The sequence below is a fragment of the Centropristis striata genome, chromosome 4, assembly GCF_030273125.1.
Source record: "Centropristis striata isolate RG_2023a ecotype Rhode Island chromosome 4, C.striata_1.0, whole genome shotgun sequence".
In the NCBI taxonomy this organism is placed as follows: Eukaryota; Metazoa; Chordata; class Actinopteri; order Perciformes; family Serranidae; genus Centropristis; species Centropristis striata.
The window spans coordinates 37,075,280-37,088,663 of record NC_081520.1 but is presented as its reverse complement, the minus strand read 5'-3'; the positions used below and the strand labels follow the sequence as shown (position 1 = coordinate 37,088,663).

At 38.2% G+C, this 13,384-nt stretch overlaps 1 protein-coding gene across 1 annotated transcript in view; it reads left to right on the top strand.

Annotated features, from left to right (window-relative positions):
- Positions 1-2,532: 2,532 nt before the first annotated feature.
- The window catches only part of gosr1 (golgi SNAP receptor complex member 1), a 28,582-nt gene continuing 17,730 nt past the window's right edge, over positions 2,533-13,384 (top strand). The window contains exons 1-6 of the mRNA XM_059330907.1: positions 2,533-2,633; positions 4,042-4,153; positions 6,242-6,329; positions 6,927-7,034; positions 7,219-7,310; positions 13,130-13,204. Coding sequence (XP_059186890.1) covers positions 2,600-2,633; positions 4,042-4,153; positions 6,242-6,329; positions 6,927-7,034; positions 7,219-7,310; positions 13,130-13,204 — 509 coding nt within the window. The 5' untranslated portion in view covers positions 2,533-2,599. The remainder of the gene's footprint in view (positions 2,634-4,041; positions 4,154-6,241; positions 6,330-6,926; positions 7,035-7,218; positions 7,311-13,129; positions 13,205-13,384) is intronic.

Below are 13,384 nucleotides of genomic sequence, written 5' to 3'. Positions count from 1 at the left end.
TAGAAGTATGACCTCTCTGTTGGTAATCCTGTGCTGAAATATGCAACACGGCATAGAATTTAACTTGAACTGCCAAAAACCAAACTTGGTGGTGGTTTGACAATAATTTCTACATTGGAAGTCTGCTTGTAATCATTCCAAACTAAATTAAAATCAATGCACTGGATCATTAACATCATGTGGCTCTTTATTTTGTATTGCAATGCAGGTTTTTTTCATTGAATTTTTTGAAGGAATACACTGTCCACTAAGGAATTTGCCTTGATTTGCAGTTACTTTGAGAAGTGTTTATTTCCTTTTCCTTTTAAGAAATGCAGCTGTCATCAGTGAACTTGAAGCTGATATCTGTGTGGAGTGACAGTTTTGTATATTATTTTTCTCTCTTACACTATCTGTGAATGTGTTTGTATGGGTTTTGAAAGCTGAGCGTGTGTCTGACTCACGCTGTGTTAGTGTGAATATTTTATATCAACTGGACTCAACTGTAAATAATGTTTGCCAATTGTGAATGGGGAAAATAAATGCAATTCATGTTAACCATACACACAGCAAAACATTTAATAAAATCCTCTGTGTGATCATGACATGCTAACATGCACAAAAACCCATGAAACATGAAATAAACACCTCACAACATCTCTTGCTTTTGTGTTGCATTGTGCTAGTTTTAATAATTAACATGTCCTTGAACATGAAACTGAAGGTGTTATACATATAAAGAGTTGAACTGAGTACAAAAATACAAAACCAAAATTAAAAATCACATAAATTGACTAATAATATATTGCAGATATGTGGACTTGAGTTACAAGATGTTTAGGCTCAAGCCAGATTTGAATAACATTTAATAACTTTAGACTGGACAAAATCTAAGAAGACTTGCAACTCGACTTGGACTTTAACACCAACGAGTCATGATTTCACTTGGACTTGAGCCTTTTGACTTGCAAACACTTGATACCTTCCTCTAAACCCAAAGATTAAAACGTGTGTTGCTTAAAAAGTGTGCCACAAATAAATTGTTTCCCATTTTTTGAATCATCTATTAATGCTATTCATTAATTTAAACCATCTGACATGTTTCAATCATTATACTTTTATTGAGATTTTTCACCATTTTACATAAAGATCCAGTGTAAAAGAAGGTAACCTCTGCTGAATATCATGAAGGCACATATCATCGCTTAGATTATAATCTAACAGTCACATTTTCATGACAATGAGGGGAACAGAATTTGACCTTTGACCACAAACACTGCAAATTCTAAATGCTCCTGCAAGCACCCTTTTATCTAACTTTATATTGACCAGATATCCCTACTGTACGTATACATACAACATGTCTTGTCTTCACAATTATTTACAACATCAGTACCAACTATAACTACATTGTATATCAGAATTAACTAAATGTTTAGAACTCTGCTTTGAGATCTGCTCAAGCTTTCTTCAGAATATAAGGTTTATTTTTTTCCCCCACTCTTACCCTTTTTTCAATACTTTTTTCTCTGAACCAGTGATAAATCACCCCTTTGGAATTAACATCTACAATGAAATAGAATAAAAAAACAAAACAAATAAGAAAAACGCCAGAGGTATATACAAAATACATAACGTCACACTGGTAAAATAATTGCCTAAGTCATTTTTTGTCAAAATTGTTTTTTTTTTCCCTAAATCTTCTCCTCATGACACCGGCCACCTATGGTAAAATCGCCTACATCCTCATTTGATCAGATCATGTAATTTAACCCCTTTAAGATAATGGCCTATGTCAAATGTGTGACTTAAGCAGATTTATTATGCCTAAGTCAAAATAAAATGTAGCTTAGGCAATTTTTTGAACATGCCTTTGTGACTTAAGCAAGATATGGTAACACTTTATTTTGAAGGTGTCTACATAAGAGTGACATGAGCTTGTCATAAACATGACATGGGATGTGTCATGAACATTAATGACACTTTGAAGTAACATTAATGCTCATGATACTTGTCATGTCATGTTTCTGACAGGCTTGTGTGACTCTTATGTAGACACCTTCAAAATAAAGCGTTACCATATCTTAAGTCACAAAGGCATGTTCAAAAAATTGCCTAACTCATTTATTTCACTTAAGTTACATAATTTACACACAGTGTTATTGCTATGCCAATAGCCATCCTTTGTTACATCCTTTTTGAGTACACTTTTGGTGAAGTTTTTGTGTTTCCTGCAAAACTTGAAAAATGAGTGAGGCGATTATTTTAACAGGGTGACGATAATAAGAAAAACAGCGCAAATCTGCAGTTGTTGTGCAAATGACCAATACTGTTATTATGTGGTGGTAAAACTGCTCCCCATCAAGGAGCAGTTAAAGTAGTTTAGAAGAAGGAAAACACAGCTATAATAGTTGAAACCTATTGTAGCGGGCCCACATGGCCTCTAGGTGGCGCTGTTTATATTCCTGGGGCTGTTACTTGTGGAGCCCAGGGTGTTGTGCTGCCTGAAAGTCTCAGCTGAGGGCCATTAAAACTCTTTTTTTTTTGTTTCGCTGAGTGAAACGTCTTCTTCTGTCACGTGACGCATCCCGGAACTGGGTGACGTCGCAGGACAACAAAGATGGCGGGTATAGGAGGCAGCAACTACTGGGAAGGTAAGACAGCGAAATTAGACACGATTTAAGAAAACAGCAAGAAAGGCAACATGTAGAGCAGTATTTATATTTCCAGCTATTCATTTGCCAGTGTGACTATCGGCGTGTTTGGCTCTTATCCACGGTCTAAACACATACGTGTCTCTACAACGACCAGCACCCAACAAGCTAGCCAACATATCGCGTTGTAAATCACACTATTCTTTAAGCTGTTAAATCTGTGTGGCCTCTCTAAACGGTTCATCAACTACACATATTGACAGTGCGTTGTGTCAGCTGTTACACCAATTAGAGGGTTATTAGTTGAAACTGGTTTCTTTATCTCTCCCTCGGTTTATTTAACCCTGTGAAATCTTTGGCTATTATGTCCGTTAAAAAAATCTGTTTAAAAATCTTCACCATGCCATGTTGGTATCAGTTTTTTCAGCGTTACCTCACCTATATGTCATGATAAATTCATTTTTAACTTTGACTTACTGGATCAAAATTTTGAACCCAAAAGAAACAAAGGAAAACATAAAATCGGATCTTGAAAATTATATTGCAATACATAGAATTTTAATGTTACAAACATAAATACAGGTTGCAGATATTACATATAACAGGTGAAATGAGGATAATCTCTTGTTCTATATTTTTATACTAAATATATTTGACATTATCTCCGGATTTACTTGGCAGAATATCATCAAAAAAAAAAATCTGGTATGGAGTTTCAAGCCAGAACTTTAGAGGGCAGCTGATGGAGAGACTCAATGTCAGTGGTGGGAAGTAACTAAGTACATTTACTCAAGTACTGTACTTAAGTACAATTTTGAGTTACTTGTACTTTAGTTGAGTATTTCCATTTTATGTAACTTTATACTTCTACTCCACTACATTTAGATTACAAATTTATAAAACATAACAGTGTGTTCAGTAGTTAAAATTAGTCCTATCTGGACAACATTAAAATGCTACTTATATAAATGCATCAACACAAATAATCTTATAATATATTTAGAACATATATAACAATCTGAGTGGGTCCATTCTGCATAACGAGTACTTTTACTTTTGATACTTTAAGTACATTTTGGTGCTGATACTTTTGTACTTTTACTTCAGTATGTTTTGAATGCAGGGCTTTTACTTGTAGTGGAGTAAATTCACAGTGTTTTATTAGTACTTTTACTTAAGTAAGGGATCCTAATACTTCTTCCACCACTGCTCAATGTTGCTTCATTTTTATGTCCTCACATCATGAAGAAGTAATATGCCGGTGCTTTCATGGACTCTAGAGGGTTAAGTTAGCTCGTTCAGCTCACTCCAGTGGTACAAATGAGTTCATAACATAGCATTGCCAAAAAAATAAAATTTGAATGTCTCTGTTTTTGTCTCCGTCTCTGTCTCTCTGTCCCTGTTACAGATCTGCGAAAGCAGGCCAGACAGTTGGAGAATGAACTCGACCTGAAGTTGGTCTCCTTCAGCAAACTGTGCACCAGCTACAGCAGCTCCAGGGATGGACGTAGAGGAGACACGTAAGATCTGTCACATCTGCACAGTCATAAAGATCTGATGACATGTTCAGAAGCGGCAAAGGTAGCTTTACTGGAGACTACACGGTTAACTAACAACTCCAAGTACACACAGCAAGTCAAACTGGTTTTGACAGCTACCAGGCAAATCAAGGCAAGAAGACATTTGACCTGATAGAGACAGAACGGTTGAGTTGTCTCGATGCTGCGGTTGAAATATAAATGTTAGACCTGAAATAACTTAATAATCAATTAGACTTAGACTTAGACTTTCTTTATTGTCATTGCACAAAAACACAACAGTGAATCTGGCAACGAAATATCATTGCTTGGCTACCGCAGTACACAAAACACAGAACTGGTGAGCAGTACCTGTTAATAAACAAATACTGTGGACTGTTACAATAAATATAAACTTGTATAAAAATAAAAGTGTCCAAATATGTAAATTAATTATTGCACCCCAAAAGTTAGCAACAGAGTCTGAAATATTGCACAGATGATTAATATATATAATTAGTTTATCAACAGATATTATCTGCAACTATTTTAAAATGTGATTCATAATTCTAAATGCTTTTTTTTTTCATATTTTAAGGAAGATTTCAGCTTCTCAAATGTAATGATTTGCTGCTTTACTATGTCATATATGATGACACACTAAATATTAATGGATTGTGTATTGATGTTTAGAATATACGAGGAATTTTAACGGGCTACACAGTGTTGTAGTGTCGTGGTTCGGTTTGAATCTGACTTGTGGCTCTTCTCTGTGGAGTTTGTATATTCTCCCAGTGTACGCGTGGGTTCTCTCTGGGTCCTCCAGCTTCCTCCCACAGTCCAAAGACATGCAGCTTAGCTTTAATTTGCGACTCTCAATTGCCCGTAGGAGAAAATGAGAGCATGAATGGTTGTCTGTCTGTATGTGTCAGCTCTGTGATAGTTTGGCGACGTGTCCAGATGTACCCCGCCTCTCGCCGAATGTCAGCTGGGATCGGCTCCAGCCCACCGCGACCCAAGTTTGGATAGGCGGTTAAGGATAATGAATGTTTGAATTAATGAATAATCTTCAGATTAATTGATAACGACAGTCATTGTTAGTTGGTTCTCTAAGTAATTTAAGCCCCCCTCATTTGTACTCATGACTGCATGATGAATATACATGTCCTTGATTTAATGAGAATGAAAGAAGAACACACTACAAGGCAAAAAGCATTTTCTGGTCACAATTATTCCAACATTTATTTAACAATGTCAAGGATCATTAAGTTGTAGCGGTCAGAGCGCCTGGATATGCGGGGGAAGGCTTGCCAATGCAGGAAAGTGTTGGCTGCAGGAAGGAAGTATCTATGAACAATACATGGAAAACATACCAACTTAAGTTGATCACTAGCAAAAATTCCATAGAAGTACCGCAGGTTAAGGAGAACTTCCCTTTGGAGATTTTATTATCGAACACCTTTTTGTTTCTTTTGGGAAATTAAGCCACTACTTGCAACTTGTAAGGATGAAACTTTGAGTTATAGCACATCTTTATTCTTGAAAACAATTTTGGTAGAAGGAGTCATCTGTAAATAGAATATTATTTTCTGCCAAGTGCTTCTGGTTTGATGCCCCAAGTAACAATAAGAATACACTTCTACTGATGAATCCTTACATGGGACATTTATTAAACCATCACCAGCTAAGAAACCCTTAACTACCCGTATAATTTAATCTGAAATACTGTCAATCAATCTTATGATCCATGAGTGGAGGGATGGCTGTATTTTGTCCCGATGAATGTCTTGTCTGCTTTGGTTTCTACTGAATGTGGATGATGTTAGTAAGGCATTTTACACGAACATTACTCATTAAAGTTTATTATCAGTAATTACTGATTCAACTCTTATTTTCATTCTTCACACAAACGGTATTCCTTTAATGTCAACATATCAGTTATAATAAATATCAGTATATTTTGTAATATTTAGACGCAAGAAATCTGTAAACAGTCTTCTTTTTAAACAATTGTAAAAAGTAGCAAGCACCAACACACAACTTTAAGTCTCCTTTCTAATTCTTCCTCATTTTTTGTTTTTCCTTCTCAAGGTCAGACACCACCCCACTGCTAAACAACTCTACCCAAGACAGGATGTTTGACACCATGTCAGTGGAGATTGAGCAGCTGCTGGCCAAAGTAAGTAAATTCTCATGGGCCAGTGGCCCGTGAAAGGCCAGCAAAAAGACTGTAATAAGAACAGCACTGGATTTATGCCATGGATCTTGTCTTTCATCAAGGAAAGACTGCAGGCTCCACTTTTTCACATGATTTGAATTAGAGCCTTAAGTGTTTTAATGTGTTTGACTCAGTTTAATTAAAAAATGACCCATAATTTCATTGCTGGTTTGGTGGTCCCCGGGCACACTTCGCAAGGAACAAGAGATCATAACAAGAATATAATTTAATAGTATTCATTTGATAAGTTAATGACACAATTACAAGAGATGTAGGTCAAAACAAACTGCTACATAATTGATAGTAAATCTCATCTCAAAAGGGTCCAATGCATTTATCCATATAATGTATTTCGTCATCTGTTTGGCATGAAAGACAACCCTATACGAATACGAAAACTTTATTATCCATATAAAGTGTACATACTTAAATAGACACAACTCATATGTGTGTTAATATGTTTTACAAATGTGCCATGTTGAAATTAGATTATTTTGGGGTCTTTAATACCTTATCTGCTGATCTCATTTCAATTAATTCATTTTCCATCTCTGTCAGTTGACTGCAGTGAATGACAAGATGGCGGAGTACACCAACACCCCGGGCACAGCTTCTCTCAATGCTGCACTCATGCACACTCTCCAGAGGCACAGAGACATCCTTCAGGTCATATATTGTCTATATCCTTTATGTATTCTGTCTACGTGTTTTTTTTTTTACCTTTAGAACACTCTGTAAATAAACTTTACTAAATGCCCTGCAGATTATGTTTCCAGTTTGTCCTCTTGTTGGATGTTTGTTTTTCCTCCACGCCTTCTCCATTTTAACCTTGATTTGTTTTTTTCTGCAGGATTACACACATGAATTCCACAAAACCAAAGGCAACTTTTTGGCCATCCGAGAAAGGGAAGACCTGCTGGGGTCTGTCAGGAAAGACATTGAGTGAGTACCCAGTCACACCACCTTATGGCCATGCAGCCATAAGGTGTTCACAGTTATGAGAGTATGGGCTCTCTTTATTATTCACACTGTAAAATGCAATCTCAATGCACATAACTATTGATAACTCATTAAACGCTTTGAATAGTGACGGTACAGTAAATGAGTGGGCAGAACCAACACACATTGTCTCGCCCACACTAAACTTTTCTTGGTATTGCATACAAAATAAATATTATTGTCATTTGATGCATGGCCTGTGTTTGCCCTTTGTGGCGTTGGAGGAATAAAAACTGCCAAGCATTATTCACAATGCCTATATGTTGTAGACCTTATACCTCAGAGAGATGGCTGAACCTTGACTTCCACTTGGCACAGTCCTGAGGAATGTTGGCCATTAAAACCTAAGAAGATTCATGGCCTCTTTGGCCTTGTATTGAGAAAGTGTGTCCTCTGCTCAGATTGGCTCAGTTGTGAGTGATTGTATTGAAATGAGATGGAGGCTCCCCCAGACCATGACTCTTTTTTTTTTTTTTTGTAATGGCTTATTGATCTGTAAGACGCAGCAGTGAGCATATGGTGAGCACTGCAGGATTCCTATTGATCCCTTTCCATCCATCTAGTATGCAGATAGTCAGCGGATGATGAAAATCAAACACGTTTCTTCGGCCTCACAGTCACTCTTTATCATAACTCCTTCTTATTAACCCAGTTGAAGGTCAGTCCTTATATTATTATATAATCTGATTTCTTCAATTCTCAGTGTTTTTTACTTGTAAAATGTTATATCAGAGTAACCATAAACCAACTTGTACGCATTTGATTTGGGGGAAATAAAACAGGATATCAACAGTTGAACACAAGATAGCCTAATCTTCTTTTTACTCTAAATGGGACCATAATTTACAAAATGAACGCTGCATTAAAGTTGACTTGAAATTGGTTTTCTTTTGCAACCACCGGAGTCGCCCCCTGCTGGCCAATATAAAGAATGCAGGTTTCGGACAGTTTTGCATTAGCTTCACTTTTCTGATCAGTGTTGCCCCTCAGGATGATCATATTTTCCCCTTGAACATCTTTCTTTCTATATATGTAAATAGACAAAATATAATTGTCTCTTGTGATAGTGCATTGTTTCATATTCCACAAGTAATTGTATTCTTCAGGTTGACCTATTTTAAAACTAATTGTATCAATGCACCACCAGGCTACTAATGTCTAAAGATAATTTGAATTCATGAAGCACATTAGCAGTCACATTATAACCGTGTTTCTAAACAGTTGATAACACCACATGAAATCAGCACTACATGCAACAGTTCCCTCAATCTTCTCATTAAATCACATTACTAAGGAGTGCCACTAATAGGCTTACTGCTGATGAAACTAATGCATAATAATGAGCCAGTCTTGTTGACCCATTGCTCGGGCTAACGATGACTAATGTGCCCGGGAGCTACTAATGAGGGGGCCGTTTGAGCTTACAGGTAGGGGAATTACTGCTGCTGCTGCTGTGGCGCAGTGCAATGAGATGTTGAGTCATGCTTTACACAAGACAATTTCTTTTGAAGAGCAATTTGCTCCTAACCTCCCTATTAACCTTTGCTGGTGGGGCATGGGAACGTGATATGGTAGAACTTGAGAATATATGAAAGCAATCGATCCTGGACAGCTGGAAGGCGAGCGTATTATTTTTCAAGACTTGATCTGTTGAACTGCCTGATATTTTCAGAGTTGCGTACAGAGAAAATCACAGTTTTACAAGTTTACATAGAAGTGTGGTCTACAACAGTAAAAAATGCAGTTAGAAAAATAAAGACTAAACACATTTTACCCACATCACAGAAGCAGGGGGGCAATCATTTATGATTTTGTGATTTGTGTGTTAATAGTAGTGCTGGGAAGGTTACTTTTGAAATGTAATAGGTTAAAGATTCCTAATTACCCTGTTAAAAATATAAGGCAAGGCAAGGCAAGGCAAGTTTATTTGTATAGCACAATTCAACACAAGGTAATTCAAAGTGCTTTACATAAACATTAAAAACAGCAAGACACAATTGAAAACAGTAAAAACAGTCAATTAAAACAGGGAAATAGAAATAAAAATATAAATAAGAACTGTAACAATGTAAAATAATGTAACAATTTTAATTACTTCATCCAAGTAATGTCGCTTAGATGTTTCCTCAGGTTCTGTTTTGCTGTTGATGTGGATTTCAATGTTCTTTTGTCATCGTTCTGCATTTTTGTGGATGCCATGGCCGCCCACCTTATTGTGGTAGACCGGCTGCAGGCATGGCAGACTCCATTAGATCAATGTGTATTTGATTTGACTGACAGACTAGAGGCAAATTCAAACCAAGAGAACCAATCAACAACGCACAAAATCTCAGTACATAGCCACAAACTGGAAATGAGCAGAGGCTGTGGGGACGTTGAGACACCTCCTTGTAAAGCCGTCTTACTCTTGATAGGACAAATTTAAGTGCAACACTAAAGGCTCTGCTGGCCAGTGTTGTCTGGAAATATGCCAAAAGTTCCTGCAGTGAAAAGAACAGAAATGATTGTTATGTTCTGCATACTGTATAAGCCTTTTACTGAAAAGAATATATTCAAATGCAACCCCTTTGTAACTCTATTTTAATTAATAACTGTTATTATTATATTTGAAATGGGTAACAATCATTTATTTTGTAATCTAATTACGGAACTCAAGCAGTTACTACACTTACACCAGGTAATTCTCGCAGTTGTAACACTTTTTATAACTATATTGTGGTTGAGGTTGTGTTTAGAAAGCAAAATGCTATGGACAGTTGGTTCTGATATGTGTGCGCTTTCATGTCATTGCTATATTGATGGTTGTTTCTGCAGCAGCAGAGTCTTTGTCCCTTTTGTCAGGCAGAGGGCAGTAGAGATCTTGGGCTTGGAGTAAACCTGGCCAGGACGCTGTTAACTGATGATTTTTATGTGTATCGGGGTTGTTTACACTGCCACACAAAAATCCATACTGATTAAAAGAAATGACGCACACTCTCTCATTTATGCTAGGACATAAATAAGCAGTATGACAAAAACTGTGTCAATATCTTTCAGTGTGCTTGCATACATATTTTAATGCACGCACACAAAGCCGCCACATTCACAACAGCAGAATGGAGCAGAGCTGAGGCGAGCTCAGACCTAACGCTCCCTCTTCTCCTGCTTTGATTCTAAATGTCAGCAACAACAATGACAGCTCGCCTGTGATTTACATTGGTGCCCTTTTAAAAAGCCTTGCTGGAGTGATGAAGCTGGCTGTCAGTACAGGCAATTCTTGCCTCACAAAGGCACCAGCTCTGCTCTGCTGGTGGGGCGACCAGCTTGGGCTCAAGGCAGCCACTGTGGAGCATGCTGTGTGTGCACTGAATATAGTATTTCCATTCAGTGGCTTTGGATGGCGCACTGGGGATGAAGTAGGCACATTTGTTCTTGGACTGCTCACAGTAAGCTGGGTGGGGTAGGATGTTTATGGTATGTGTGTGTGTGTGTGTGTGTGTGTATACTCTTATGTTTCACAGCTTCCCCCCTCCACCTCTCCTCTTTATCTCATTGTCACCCAATATGAGGGTGGGGTTGTGTTAAATGACCAGAAACCCAGGATAGCACTGGGAGTCAGGAGAGCACTGGGAGTCAGCCGTTCAAGGATGCTGATAGCTAGAGCTGCATCAAGCAAAAGAGAATGGGGATGATGTGTTTGCTCTGTGAGAGGTTTACAACACATCCATTCACTTTGACAGCTCTGCCACAACATAGCGTAGTAACAGGGAACACCACTTAATTTCTGCTTATTTTTTTAACTTGTGTAACCGGTCTCTTTTAAAGGAAATGTATGGAATAGTAAAAGAATTGTACTCCAGTCTAGACATCCACCCACTCCATTGTCGAGGAGGAGCACAGGCCAAGCAGCCTTGAGCCTTTTCCCCCTGCCCAGTATGGCATTTTGTAGCTGTGTTGTGGTATACAGAGCTGTGAGATAGGCATTTCTACCAGAACAAGGCTGGCTGGCTACCATCTCTGCCTTTCCATGTCGTGCTGTTACTGTAAACTAATACGTGCTTCTTCCAGAAAAAAGAACATTTGTTTATCTTTCAATATGATTGAATGTCTTTAATGTATGGTTGTTTTTTTAGTACAATCATTCTGGTGCTATATTTGTTGTGTTAAGTTGCTGATAATGCGAACCGAATATTTCCTGCTGCGTACTTCACATTAAAAGCTTTCCATTGGTGAACCACAAGAGGGGTTTTACTGTAAAGCAGTAAATGCAGTGGTATTGGCGCCTACGGCTATTTGATAAAAACGGTCTATACGGCAGTTACACCAGTGCTTTTTGTCAGTGGATCCGATTAAATGTTCCAATGAATAGTAAAATAAAATCAGCCACAGTGAGCTAGTTAGATAGGCCCACCCCTTTCACCGTGCTAATAGGTCCCTAATGTTGAGTGGGGCGGGTGAGTAAAAAGAAGGTAGTCACCTCATTCATCAAAACAAACTAGCAAACCATTTTCACCCTGTGGTCTTTTGACTGTTAATGAGGAAGTGGTGGGCTGCCATTTAGATAGCTCTTTCTTTGAGTGGGTTACTCCAACACCCACTGCTCTGAACAGACAAAAGTCTTTAGTGCCGGACATGCTGCAAAAGCTACAGCTGATGGTCAGGATCCTGGCTGTCGACTGTCAGTTAACTGTCAGCTTTGTCTGTCAGGACCTAAGAGGTATCCAAAGCATCGTTGTGAGGTTTGGATCGTTTTTGTATCAAGCATCATTTCCACTGCTTGGATTGACCAGACTCGGTACCTCTTGTTAACAGGTTCTTTTACATATTAAGCACAGCAGTCACTGAATCAATTTATCAGAATACAAAAAGAGGAACTTCTGCACCTTGCCAATTGTAATTGCCATAGTGTACAGTTTAGTTTTGTGGACTGCTATTAAAAAAAATCTGGGGCAAGTCAATAAAAAGCAGCCACTATTGACAGCAGCTTGGCTATTTAGAAGTGGCAGGTTTTTGCAGGATTTCCTGTGTCTAGTAGTGATGATTCTCTCTGAGCCCTCAGTGGTCTGCAGTGATTTCACTCCACTTTTTATAGGGCTTTTTGACCAGAGCCGGTTCAACAGCGGCACCAACTCTTTGCTGGCCTTGAACTGGAACCGATCACGTCAGGGGCTTGGGGCGGGGTTATTTGACCAACAAGACCAAGTTGGTTCCATTGAGAGAGACCAACTTAAACGTGTATGACTCATTTATCTGATTTGTTTAACTGCAATGTGACTTAACTGCTAGCGTGCTAACGTTAGCGTGCTAAAGTTAGCTTACAACAAAGTCCAACATTAACATCTTACGTTCAGAGACATACAGACGTTAACAGTGACGTAATGACGTGGCTCACATGGTTCGCAAGTTGAACCAACTGCGAACCAGCCCTCAAACTGCTTTGGTCGAAAAGGGGTATTAGTTCTCTTGGAACTGGAGCTGAAACTGCTGGTACCAAAAAAATATGTGCCAGCTACCAGATATTATCCACAGCTTTTTCTAGTGGAAATCAAAAAAGGAGCCAGTCAAGGTGAGGAGGGTGGTGCTGCACCATGCAGTGGAAATGTGGCATTAGATAACATCATTTCATCTTTTCCTGAATGCAGTCAATTGCCATTCTCTCATTGTTTTCACATGCCCTGTCACATTCACCAAATAGAAAATATTGTACATATCTTTCCTCAATCTGTGTCCTTATTCAAAGTGAAAGTATTGTTTTTACCAGTGTATCTGTGTTCCCTTTTCAGGTCATACAAGAGTGGCTCTGGGGTGAACAACAGGCGAACAGAGCTGTTTCTGAAGGAGCATGAGCATCTGAGAAAGTAAGTGTCCACCACCTTTCTTTGCTGCATTTGAAGTAATCAAAAATCCAACTTTTTAATTCATTTAGAGCAGAGTTTTAAAGCATATTTAGTAGTTAGTTTTTATTGTATCAATCAGTTAAAAGTAGAATATAGTTGCTATTCTTCCAGAGCTGGACAGGCTCTCCTCACATAGCCTCA